This window comes from Poecilia latipinna, unplaced genomic scaffold (assembly GCF_001443285.1).
Source record: "Poecilia latipinna isolate Pla-1442-1.1 unplaced genomic scaffold, P_latipinna-1.0 Scaffold20, whole genome shotgun sequence".
Taxonomy (NCBI): domain Eukaryota; kingdom Metazoa; phylum Chordata; class Actinopteri; order Cyprinodontiformes; family Poeciliidae; genus Poecilia; species Poecilia latipinna.
Window position 1 is genome coordinate 764,575 of NW_015112636.1, and position 13,705 is coordinate 778,279.

Below are 13,705 nucleotides of genomic sequence, written 5' to 3' on the forward strand. Positions count from 1 at the left end.
GAAGGGATGATTGGAAAATGTTTGCCATCATTTGTAATTTTGTATTTAGAAAAGAAAGCTAGAAAAAATTTTTTTTGATTAAAACCGGAAATCGGATCTGTTTTATTTTTTAATTTTAGCCTTCATGTCCTTTCAGTTCTGAGTTTTAAAATGAACGGAAATGTCTTCAGGTTTATTTGAGATGGTACTCTCACAATCGGAAAACAAAACATTGAAATTTCAACTTGTTGCCATTAGGGTTAGATGATAAATTGGTCCCTGGTTTCATTTATTTAGGGAGATCGGTGATCAGCTGATACTCGCATGTTCAACCAATCTTATCCACCGATCTTATCTGCCTCAGCAAAGGTCTAAGTATTGGCCTGATAGACCCACCCACCAGGTTATGTCTGCACGTTTACAGATAACAATAGTACACTAGTCACTGTTACCAACTCAGCGACTTTATTGCCATATTTAGCAACATTTCAAACATAAAAAAAGCCGATGAAGGCAAAATCAGAACCGTCAGGTGAGGCATTTTAAAGATCGGTAATCGTCGATCGGCCTGAAAACTGCAATCGGTGCACCCCTTGTTTCCATTTAAGCGAATACGTTGAAAAATTTAAAGCTCGAATCCCCGAACATGTTTGTTGACCTTATTGCAATGAGTTAGCATTTTCGGTAACACTTTGTCATGAAGTGTCATTTGGTAAATAATGACCCCTGTGCAAAGCTGACTCTTTTAATTGACTTTTAATGTAAGTTTTAATGCAGCTTTGCATAAAAATGTAATTGTTTGCCAAATAATGCTAAGTTGATACTTTTAATGCACTTTTAATGCAACTTTCAATGCATATGTGCATTAAAAGTGCATTATTTACCGAATCACACTTCATGACAGCAGTCATTCATAAAGACTTGTTCATGTTTATGACGGCTGTTATGTCATGTTTATGACAGTGTAATGTCAGTCTTAAGCACACCCCATCAATTAGTGTTGCCACATTTCCTCTAGCTAATGTTTGATAACCAGCCCAGGATTTTCTGAATATAACAGATTTGAACTGTAACTCAAAAATGTTTGTACTCGAGTGTCATAACATGAGGTTAAGGCGGTACGAGTTCGCCCTGCAGTTTTTGGGCCCGATTGTGAATGTGCCCTTTAATATCGCAATTTGATATAAAAAGGGCAATATAAATAAAATTGATTGTTGCTGTTATTAATGCTGTTGTAAAAGCCAACCGCAAGAAGTGTGGAATTTTGAAATGGGAACATTTGTAAGAAACAACTTCAGTAAGTCACTGCTGCCTCATCAGGCGTCTTAAGTGACACCCTGCCCTCCCCTTAAAGTGACAATGCATTCACAGAGATGAATTTTTCGACTTATGGGAGCGAAAATTTAAGTAGCTATTTAGGCAACCCTCATGAGCTGCTGCATGTTTAGATGCTTTGAAGTGGATTAATGATAATGCCAGCTAAGACTTCTGTTCTGTTTTTATTTTTTATTTTTTTTCCTCCCAAAGAAGACTAATGGGTGTTGCTCGGGGACTTGTGCAGACAAGTGCAATAAGGTCAACAAACATGTTCGGGGAGTCGAGCTTTAAAATTCCCCCCCCCCCGACTTGGTCGTTTTTCTGTCCCCAGGAAACCTTCCTGCAATCGTCAGGCGGTGACCATGACAGAGATTTTTCAGAAGCTATTAAAAATGGAAAAAAAAAAAAAAAAAAAAAACGACCCCCACCTCCTCATCCTCTGCTCCTGCAAGTCGCCCTTCCCCTCGGATGTCTGGGTTTATTCGCCTGCATCTTCTGTGGGAAGCTTCACACAGATATTGTCCTTTCTAATCAGTGTTGTTTTGTTTACAAGAGAACAAAAGCTCGCCCTGGACTGCAGCATTACTTAGGTCTGTCTGAAGTGGCGAGCGTCGCAGAGGGCCTCGCGCGGCGAACACCAGGTCATTAGGAACATTTGATGCAAACCAGACGCCTCTGTGTGTGTGTGTGTGTGTGTGCGTGTGTGTGCGTGTTTTTTTTGTTTTTTTTGTGTTTTTTTTAAGGGCTTCTTGTTGCCGAAGGGAGGGGCTGAGGAGTCACAGGCGACAGGGAGGGCCACAGAAGAGGCAGATGTGGTCTTGGCAGGGAGGGGCGGGTGGGGAGGTTTCTGCCAGGTTATGGCGAAGGGAGGGGAGCGCTGCAGCAAGGCTGTAGGTTTTAAACGCCGGCTTGATGTCTTCCTCATCCCAGACACTAGCTATTTCCCCCAGTCCGTGGACGTTATCGCTCTCACCGAGTCTGTTTAAATTTGAGAATCTTCTTCTTCTTCTTCTTCCTTTTCCCCTCCTAATGCATCATGAGTGCCTCGAGGGTTGAACTTTCTTTGCTGGTTGACTTTTTGCCCTCTTGTCTGCCTTGTGTCTCAGGATGGCCGCAGCAGCTGCTAAATCACTTAACTCCGACTTAGTTTAAAAAAAAAACAAAAAAAAAAAAAACAAACAAGCTCTCAACTCTCTGCACGCTCTGTTTACTTCCACTATATCTTGAAAGGTAAATGGCTTTATTCTGTTGTTATTTAGCCGGCGCTGTAAATATTTAATAGGAAATTGCTGTTTTCCTTCCCTTTTCCTGCCTTTTGCACCACTTTTCTATGTTCCCAGATCTTATCCTTCATGATACGCTTGCGTCCGATGAATTAGTTTGGGTCCTCTCAGAAATGGCTGTGCACGTAGCCCCCCTGTCCCCTCAAGTCCTCTCTGTTTGTTGGCAGCCAGCCTGAGGTTGCTTTTTTTTCTCTTTGGTTGTTGGTAAGGGTTTTATGGCTACTTCAAGTCTGCTAGAGTTACAGCTGTTATAAAGAGCTTTAGTGGAGTTGCGATAAATGGCTCCTTTTGAAACACAAAGCTGTTTTTCTTTTCATTCTGCCGTCCTTATGAAATATCCGACCTCTCTAATTAAATGGATTTAGTTAATTTCTTCTCATCGGGGTTTAAACAGTTTGGATGATTTTGAAATATGGTGAAATCGTCACAAAAGATAAAGTAAAATTTCTAGCTTGGTTGTTTTTTTTCTCTCCCTGCGGCACCAGAATCCACTTGGTTCCTGCGCAGTGTTTTATACTTTATTTCTTGCCTTCCATTTGTCCTTGCAGTGATTTTTGCAGGTGTTTTATTTTCACACCTGACCCTGATAAAACTATCTGCTGCAAAATTTCTGCTGCTTTTCATGTTTACATATTATTGGAGTCCAGAAGAGTCTGAAATGGGCAGTGGTTCCTTCTGGTTTTACGTAAATGCTGTGTGTAGCTGGGAGGATTTTTTTTTGCCCTTGCTTTTAAACTTTTGGACATGTGTAACCATGGCAACCGTATATAGCTTTTACATATGGGAGTGGTTGAGTGGCATCTTAAAATCTAAAACAGGACACTAAACCCCAAATCCCAGAGGAATTGATCGGGTTCCCCAGTATCTATTGTGATAAACAATAAAATTTTTATTTTGAGACCAATTTCAAATAACATACTGATAATGGCATAATAATGCAAGGCCACTCTCTCGCAGACCAGTAAACTTTAATTTTGTAAAGAACAACCCATACTTTAACTGGAAGATATTTTGAATATCCAAAATTAAACACCACAACCAAAAACAATTTACAAAATGGAAATCAAAACCACACTCAACAGAAAAAAAAAAAAAAAAAGTAAAATTGACTTTGAAAAAGTATTAATCATCAGAATGGAAATGTTTGAGAGTTCATTGATTATAATGTGATCAATTGTTCATTGCAACAGGCTTAAGCCGAACCAAAGAGCAGAGTAGAGGTAGAAGTCCAGACCATCTCTTTATAGTCATAATTGCCCTGAATCTTATCCCCAGTTCCAACGTCTCTCCGTCTGGCTTTCACCCAGATGCAGATATGAAGAGGTGCGACAAAAGCAAATGTTTTGGATCAGCTGTGCTTTCCAGGAACTGATGGTGTCATCCGCCATATGTTTCTGTGGAAAACATCATCCCAGACGACTGAAGATACTTTCATGATGAGTTATGACAACTGATCGTCCAATAGACTCAGTCTGATTTAGGGACCAAAATTGCAACATTTGCTGCATTTCCAGCTGCTGGCGATGAAGACTTGATCTTCAAAGATGTAAACAAGAATGGAGTGGTGTCAGATTTTAGCGGTTGTACGATTTCTCTTTCGTCAGTGACCATGAGCATTGTCTCTCGCTGATGGTAGACTGTTGAATTTACCCAGAATGCCCTGTGCTATGCTTCCCTTCCTGCTTTAGGAGCGGTCTCCGGTCCGCTTGCATTCACATTTGCATTCAACCAAACTGAGGCCTAGGTTTCTCTGATTTGGTCCGCATCAGACTTTGACTACACACTCACACCTCCTCAAATGAACCGGACGTTCTAGACAAATGAACTGGAGTTCGATTAAAGCGGACTGAGCAGATCTGGTGTGAATTCAGCCTTAATTTCAAATAAAGTATTTTTGGATGGAGTTGAGTTGAACCACTCTCTTAGATATTAGTTCCTTCTAAATTTATCCAATTGTCACATTTAATCAGCAGGCGGAGGGCTCATTTAATCATTCAGTGAAGCCGATGAAGTCACTTCTGGGCCATCTTGTGCCTCCTCGTCGCTCCCCGTACTTATTATGCGCGAGCTCACGCGGAGACGGCGCACTCGGGGAGATGTTTGCTGCAGACTTGACTGAAAGGAGCTTAAGTGCTGTAAGATGTGAGCAGTGGCTGTTAATGAGATTAGACCTGCATTCAGGCCAGCGCAGAATGTGATTCAGAAAGCAAGACTGATACGGGTCTAATGGCACACTTCTTTATTGTAAGCAGCAAGGCAAGCGCTCGCTGTGTCTTTTGTAGCCCGTCGTACCAAATAGTAGTTGTTTGTTTTCTTTTTTTCTTCTTCTTCTCCTTCCTTCACACAATCCACAAGACACAAGTTTAACTGGAATCTTGCTCTGTACATGTTGCTGTTTCATGGCTTAACAGCACTAGTGTGGGAACAATACCTGGGCTTAAATGTAGACTGCTTATGCAGCATTTTACATCAGTTGGTTGAAGTACAGCATCACTGATCGACTTAGGTTTGCTCTGGATACTCCAGTTCTCATAACTAAACGCAGAATGCTCCTCAACCTTAAACGTTGTGCCCTTCTTAAATCATCTTGTATTGAGACCTGGGTGCTTAAAATGATTCAGCAGCAGGGTTTCTACCCAGCCTCGCTCTGTCTAACTGAGCACTTTTGCTGTCATTTACATGGCATCTTCTCGTGATGCCATGTAAATGACAGCATTCAGGCTCGCTGTTTTGCATTTCAGGAAACGGGCCGTTATTTTCACGGTGTCCTGAACATCACGCTCGACAGATTACAGGAGTTAGTTTTTTTTTTTTTGTTGTCGTTTTATCGCCGTATTGGGCCAAAAGACTGAAATGAATGGACAAGATATGCATTTGTTTTACTTGTTTTTGCTGCTGGAAAAGGCTGATCTCGTACTGCTTCTCTTTGTATTCCGCCAAAATCTATATAAAATGAGAGTTTGGGATGAGCATTTGTGTGTGTGCATATGTATAATTTGTGTGTGTATATGAAAATTTAATTCAGCAGGAATTGGACAGCTGGTTACTGATTGCCATGATCAGAATATTCATATCTTTGACCAAATGCAGGACTTGGAACCAGTTACTTTAGAGTAATTGGATTATTTGAATTAAACCAGAATTAAAGATGCCTCTTCCTCCAAAACGCTTAAATCTTCGCTGGAATCCTCCGATTCTGTGTACTCGACCTGTGTTTACGGTTTCAGTTACCCTGATTACATCACAAGATGGCACTGGCCTTTGACCCAGTTAGTACAGACCAAAACGGCAACACTGTGTATTCCTAATATTTTGTGAGAAATGGTTATAAATATAAAGCTGTGCACAGAATGAAAGCACGGTAGTCCAACTTCTTAAATCATGTAAGTGGTTTTGACGTGTGTCAGGGACGCTCTAGGTGTGCTACACTGGTGCAGAGTCATTAAATACATTTGTAATTAAGCATTATGTCGGTTTAAAAAAAAAAAACGTCAATTCAGCTGTTTTTCTGTATCGGCCGATATTAAACTTCAGATATCGGTATCGAAAATGAACAAAGTGGATCGGCACATCCCTGATCTCAAACAGGTAGATCAATATCACATGCTAGTCGCATCGGCATCGTTCAGTTCAGCGTTCTTCACACCGTTTTTGTTTTCCGCACTCTTACGCTGAACGTTGTTTGTCTGAGATTCGCCACGAACGGGTGAAGTGAGAGTCACTGCTCTTTTGTGTTTCTCTTTTTCCAGCCGAGGACGACGACCTGTGGGAGAACGGCCTCTCCTACGAGTGTCGCACTCTGCTGTTCAAAGCCATCCACAACTTGCTGGAGCGCTGCCTCATGAACCGCAGCTTCGTGCGCATCGGCAAGTGGTTCGTCAAGCCCTACGAGAAACACGAGAAGCCCATCAACAAGAGGTACGCCACAAACTCCTCCACTCGTCCGTTTTCTGCCTCGCTGCCGTTTCAAACCATATTATGCTCATGGATGTTTGGCTACTAGAGCGATATTCCCTGCTTTAAAAATCCTGAAACGGCAGATTGTTTTTGAAAATATTCAGTGCTCTACATAACTCTTGTGATATTAGAGTTTAAATATTGGCCACAGAGGTGCTTTAGTGGCCCCATTGTCTGCCTCATATCTTTCCTGTTACTCTCAGTGTGTGTGCAGCTGAGCCATCCTCCTTCTCGCCGCTATCTGCTGAGCTGGATTTCTTACAGTCAGTGTCTGGTCTTATAGATAACAGATGCAGTACTTGTGTACCAAAGAAACTGTGGCCATGGTGGCTTTTCTTTCTTTTTTTTCTTCCTTTTTCCATTTATTTTGTTTGCGCTTGCTCTCGACTTCTCCACTCTAAAAAAAAAATCAGCTTGTTGTCAAAGATGTTTTTTAGGTTGTTGTTTTCAAGATTTGTAGCTGCACCTGATGCTGCAGGTTTAATACTTGTGTAAACGTAACAACAGGAGAGAGTTTGATAAGATGGCTGTGCTAAAGAGAGAGTAGAGGGAGCTGTACATGGTGTTGTTTACAGTTTAGCTGATAATCTGCCTGTATCAGGCGTTTATTGTTTGTATTCTTGCTAGATTTCCCTTTGACTGGGTTGAGGACGTCATGATATTAACTTGAGAGTATTGACAGGCTTGTTGTAGGGATATAAAACTAACTGGATAACTTTTGCTTTTTTTTTTCCATGATTTTTTTTGTGCATGTATTTAATTTAGAGTTTATATGCAGTGTAGAAAAGCGTTAAATTTGTTTGCAGAGCAGGAAAATGAGCTGTTTTTTTTTGTTTGTTTTTTTTTGACCATATGGAAAGCATCCAAATTGGACTTTTTCACAGCAGTCTGAACGGTCCACAAAAATCAGACTTTTACCACTTCCACATGCGGTACTGATGCAGACACGCATCTGATATTTATCATAGCACCTGCTGTCTGAACGATCATGTCGCATTTAATCCGACTTTTATGTCACTGGCGTGAGACAAGTGTCTCAATTCTGCACCAAAAGAAGCCAGATGTGGCAAATCCAGACATAAACAATGGCTGAAAATTATAATTATGTGTCGGTAAAGCACGTCACCTCCCAATCCCACCACTCTCAGCTCTGACTGCACATCTAAACTGACTTCTCTGCAGAAACAAATTGCAGTCAACGTGCCACAAAATGACATCGCTAGTGGCGCATTCTCTTGATTAGCTCACGTTGTTTTGTTACGATCTTGTGACAATCGTGTCGACTCTGGATAGCTTTTAAGTAAAGCTGTTTTATGGCCGTTTTACGGCAGCACCATGAACGGTGTGCTGCCGTGTGACGTCAGAGTTCTGCACGAGCAGGTCGCAAACCGTTCACACAGACGTCTGACTGCGGTTGCATTTAATTAGTTCTATGAATAAACACACAAAAAAGCTGAATGGGAATTGAGCATCTAGATGTGCTGCATGAACTCAGCCTGAGACGCGTTATTCCTTCTTACCTTCAGTGTTTCCTTCCCTTTTTTTTTTCTTGTTTTCTTCCTTTTATGCTTTTTACCATATGAACTTCAATCGATTCTTCCTTCCACTCTACATCAAACCAGACCCGGATACAAATATCAGCATAGTGAACTCTTGTAAATATACTGAAGCCTGGCAACTAACTGCTAGTTTAAGTTGGTAAAACTAAGATAGATTAAAAGATGAGCGGCAAAAGCAAATAAGGCGGAATAGCAGTGTTTACCAACAGTTGGTGGTGTCGTCCAGGACATGTTACTGTGGAATATCTTTGAGCTTTTGGCCCGACACACAGAAACTGTCTTTAGACAGAGGATTTTATTTATTGCAGAACTGACTGCTGGTGGTGACTCATTGAAGATACCAGGATGGTTTAAGTTACAGCATTCAATTTTCCTATGAAAATGCATGAAGTATTTTTCAGTTTTCAATGGAATTAAGATATGAAAAATGTTTAGGAACTCTGCTGATCGATAAGTTACGACTGTGCACATGCAGGATTTTAGCCTTACATATCTTTACTTCTGTGGTTCTGCTGAGGGGAACTTGAAAGTCCTTCAGTCGTAACACAAGCACCTGTGCTCCTTCTGGGCTCATCTGTGTTTTCCTTCCCTCATTCGCATTCACAGTTCAGTAAAATTCCATCTTGGGAATCGTTTTAACGTGTAATCCAGCCTGGCTTTATTCTCAGCTGTAATCAAGGGTTCTTTCTAAAAGGGTTATTTGTTAAATATCTTAAGTGAATAAATGACGACTGGAAAAACACTTTCTAACTTTAACAAGTATGTTTAAGCCCTGTAGGCTTTTTTTTTTCTCTTTTTTTACCTATTTGTACTGATTACAGAAGGCCCCAGTCAAGGAAAAAAAAAACTACAATGGTCTTTTCCTTTCTCTGTAATTCATAGGCCTCTCTCTGTCTCTCTCTCTCTCTGTCTCTCTCTCTCTCTGTCTCTTTCTCTCTCTCTCTCTCTCTCTCTCTCTCTCTTTCTCTCTCTCTCCGCCCTCCTCTTCATCCCTCTCTGCTGTCACAAAGCAGACTGGGCAGGTTATAAATAGTGGTGAATCTGTGTTGTTGTTGAGGATGTTTTCTTCTTTCCTTTGGTTCGATCCACTGTAACCACAACAACCACACCGGGATTTTGATAATCAAAGATACGACAGAAGATTCCCCATTGACTTTTTCTCGGTTGGTTATTTTAACCGCTAAAACTAACAAACCGATAGTAAGTGGATTTATCCATCAAAAAAAAAAAAAAAAAAAACGTTAAACCCCAAAATATCTTGTTTTTGTCTGTTGCTCCAGATAGAGTTAAATCCACTTCTGTTGACATCTAAAAAAAAATGCTACAAAATCTGTCACTGGAACGTTTCCTGTAGTTACAAGGCCAGTTAAACTCACAGAGCTGCTGAATTTATGCAGACTGCTGGGACTAAGGATGGGCTGGGAGGACACAGTGAACATTACAATTAAAGAGTTGTTCAAAACTACTTTTGGTAACTTTTCAGCTTTACTGGTGTTAATACTGGAAACAATGTACTGTAAGACTTCTATATTTAGCTACAAAATCCATCTGTAACAAATGTTTCTCTAACGAACTTTTCTGCTCCCAGCAGTCACTATGTCATTACTTATTCACCTGTAAAGCTTTAACTGTCTGCACATCGAGATGAATGATGAATTTTATTATTTTAGTTAGTCTAGAACATTTGACATTAAAAAAAAAATCACAAGTTCACTTAGGATCACTAGAAGCAATATCTGCCTCAGTGTAATTTTGAAATTGTAAATATGTCTACTTCCTTCTAACAGGCTGCTAACATTTTTACATCCTTTATGCTTCCTGGTAGTCACTTTGATGCCATGAAGCTTACCGGAAATTGCCTGTGCTGTAAACAACCGTCCTCCACTTCAAAGTTAATGCTAATTCAGGACTTGGAAGTGTGGCCAGCATGGCGTGAATGGCTTTATTCACTTCCTCCGCTGCCAGGCGGACTACAATTCTAAAACAGTGCATAAAATTGATGTCATCGCTCACAACTTGTCCTGCTGTTCGCTGATTGGCCCTGTTGAAAAATCTACTGGAGGGACTCCAAGTGAACGGGAGAAAGCCCAGACTGTTCTGTAAGCGAGATTTTTTTTCCGAGTGGAATAGCACAGGAAGGCAAACGGCCAAGTAAAAGAATAATAATAAAAAATAAAAAAAAATCATCAACTTTTCTGTGTTCCGATTATCTTTCCCTTTTCCTCAGAAGCTCTTCGTTGCTCCTTGTCCTGGTTACAGATATAAGCAATAGTACTTTTGTTTTGGTGCCATTTTCAATGACCAATAAACTTTAATTTTGTAAAGAGCAATGACCACGGGAACTGGAAGATATTTTAAATATCTAAAATAAAACCCGACAACCAAAGCCATAAACAAAGTGGATTATGAAGATAAATTATGTGTAAAGTCCGATATCATCATTGAATATCAGCGGCCTCCGGTGGAGCCTTGGACGCCTCTGTCAGATCTTTTTAAGTTTATAATAAACCAAAGAGCATCTCCACACCGAAATAACCAGCTTTATATCTTTGATGCCTAGGTCAAAAGCTTATTAACATCCTTATAATGCTAACCTGATTTAACCTGAAAAAGGGGAGCGGTATTGCAGAGATTTATCTGGAGTCCCCAGCAGCAGTGAAGGAGAGAGAGAGCCAGCACTCTGCTTCTTTCTCAGAGACCAGCGAAGTCATAAAAATGGGAATCGGTTTAAGACTGTGAGGAAGTCCTTCACTTGTTGTCCTTAAGAAACCCTTCTTGACGGTACATTGATTTAAACACACTGTACTGTGACACCTCTTGTTCCTCTTTTTTCATTTAGATTCACACAGTGAATTGACTGCCTAACACAGCTTATCATTGCTTCACCTCCAAACGCGTTGTCTCTCTTGTTGAAGAGCAGGCCAGAAGCTGCTTTGCATTGGCCTGCTCTCTAAACCAATTTGCATTGCATATCTCTGTTGGAATCCAGCCACTAAACTCTGAGAATTTGTTTGTATAATTAAATTCTTCTGAACCATGCGACGCTTTAGATGTCTTAAACAAAAACGCTTTCAGTCGGGATTCCCACAGAGTGCTTTGGTAGAGTTGACGGTTTCGTGGTCGATGCGATTTCCATTTGTGCTCAAGACTCCGACGTTATCGGATTTACTTTAAGGACCAGAGTACGCCGGAGAAGAAAAAAATGTGCTGAAGGTCCTTTTGATACATGATAGATATCGAATGAAATAGAAACTGAAGGACTCGAAAGATGATCTCCGTCTATATGTTGAAGTGCATTTGAGTTTGATCAACCTTTATTGCGCGGTCAAAGTTCATGTAAAGTACTTTGATGTAAAGTATTGAGCCTGGAAAAAAATAAAATTTCCATGCTCAAAATGTATAAAAAGCGCTGAGGGATTCTGATTGGCTGTGTCCAGTTTCTGGTTGATCGATCCAGAGCTGCTTTGCATTGGTTTTGAGATTTAAATATAGGTTATGTAAAAAAAAAAAAAGATGATGGAAGACTGTTGATTTTATATATATATATATATATATATATATATATATATATATCTCCAAGGGAAAACCCTTGGAGTTATCCTCTTTGAGCCCAGCTTAACACTTTTCTGTATTTACTCATGTCGTTCTCTCAGTCCCGACCTTTGCGCTCTGCTTTTCCGCGGTAGCAGTCGTCGACCTCGGCTCTCGGTTCTTACCCCCCACTTGTTTAGCAGCTAGATTTGACAGCGGTTCAAGAACATTCCCGTGCGAGCCTGCAGGGGGAAGACACTTGATACCCCGCTGCTCCTCTGACAGCTCCGGCGCAGCGTCCAAAGCCACCAGTTGGTGGAGGCTGTAGTCATCTCACAACCTCGACCCCTGACCTCAGCCGTAGCTGGCCTGTAGACCCTTGCGTCATCCCTCACACCCCTCCTCTGGAAATCTTGACTCATTTTTACCACGATGGCAAACATTTTTCATCCGATTTAAATATTAGTTGAAGTTGATAGTAAAAAAAAAAAAGAAAATATAATTGTAAAAATATAATTGTTTGCCTGTGTGTGTTGATACAGCTGCAGGTGATTCTCTTTGTCTGGGGTTCAGGTTGGCTGTATCCGTGAACCGTCCTCTGCTGGAGACTTAGAGAGGGAGAGACAGAGAGCACAGGGGGACGCTGGGAGTATGGGAATGAGAGAGGGAGAGCTCCTCTCCGTTGTCATGGCAGCAGGGAAATGCACCCTGGGATGGTGTGTTTCCAAGGTGAAGCGGGATGCTCGTGGTCTATTGGCTGCCTTCAGGCACACCGACTTGTCGACTTGTTCCTAATTGGCCGCATTAGAGAAACCGAGAGCAACATTAAATCCCGCCAGCTTTGATGTTTTAGTTTGATCCGGACAAAGAGGACAGGCTGCGTCTCGGTCCGGCTCGGCTCCGTGCATTCGCACCGGATCCGTGGCATGTTCCAGGGCAGCCTCAGATTGCTGCTGCGCACTATTTAAATATGTTTAGTCTGTTGTTGTTTTTGTCTAACTGTGAGCATCATTAACAAGTTCAAGCTGTTACAGAGCAAGGGCTACTCTGCAAAAAAAAAATTACGCCACGTATAAAAATATACGGGGCGTTTTGATTGCCGCGGAACGTCGCGAGGTGAACCCACCGGTCCACGGACACACAGAGCGGCGCTCGGATAAGTAGGACAGAGCAGGATAAAGGGCCGCTGCCTCCAGTCTGGGGCTAAAGCGCTAAATTTATCCCCTCGCTGCACAACACAAACACAAGGAGACGGGTCGTCGGACGTCCACGAGCCGCTCGCCATCAAGTCGGTGCACCAGGCTGAGATGTGATGAATCAGTTGTTGAATTAATCGTCTACCAATTTAGTAATCAATTAATCGTTAACCGGAGTGAACAGACTCAAAAAAGGCAACTTTCTCAAAGAATAACACGCTGAGAGCAGCAAGTAAACAAAAGGTGTATAAAAATATACACATTTTGCATTTAAGATACAAACATACTTTGTCTGTAAATAAGTTCTACACAAAACTCAACAAATGGCAGTTTTAGCTTCACCACGTTCAAATAAAAAAAAAAAAATAAACTTGCAATAAGCATCTATTGCAATACAATTATTTATCGGTTAATCAAAAAAAAAAATCAACAAATCAGCTCGACACTGTACTGATGCTAGGTAAAGTAGAAATGGTTGAGCTTTTCATTTGTTAAAGTATTTTTTTTAGTTGCAGATGCACACATTGCTGCAAATGATTAAAGTACGTCAAAGGAATACCATATTACTGCATCGTAGGCAATAAAATGTTTTATTTTTACTAAAAAAGGGATTTGAATTATTTTTTCATTTCCGTTTTCTTATGTAATCCTAATATTGTACAAACTAAGCTTATGTGGTAAATGAAAACCTGCAGAAGGTTGCAATTAAAAAAAAAAAAATCTGATTGTCGAAACAACTAATAGAATAATTTATTATCTAAATAATCACTAGTTGCAATCCCAGAAACACACGGCTCCCAGTGTGCAACTGTTCAAACATAGTAGTCGCATGGGGTAGGAGTCCCCCCCCCCCCCCCCACCAACACCCCCCAACAAACCCCAC

At 41.0% G+C, this 13,705-nt stretch overlaps 1 protein-coding gene across 1 annotated transcript in view; it reads left to right on the forward strand.

Moving 5' to 3' along the window:
* Positions 1-8,517, forward strand: part of med13a (mediator complex subunit 13a) — a 39,623-nt gene extending 31,106 nt beyond the window's left edge. Inside the window, exon 3 of the mRNA XM_015035528.1 lies at positions 6,329-8,517. Within this exon, the coding sequence (XP_014891014.1) occupies positions 6,329-6,582 (254 nt within the window). The 3' untranslated portion in view covers positions 6,583-8,517. The remainder of the gene's footprint in view (positions 1-6,328) is intronic.
* The last annotated feature ends 5,188 nt before the right edge of the window (positions 8,518-13,705 follow it).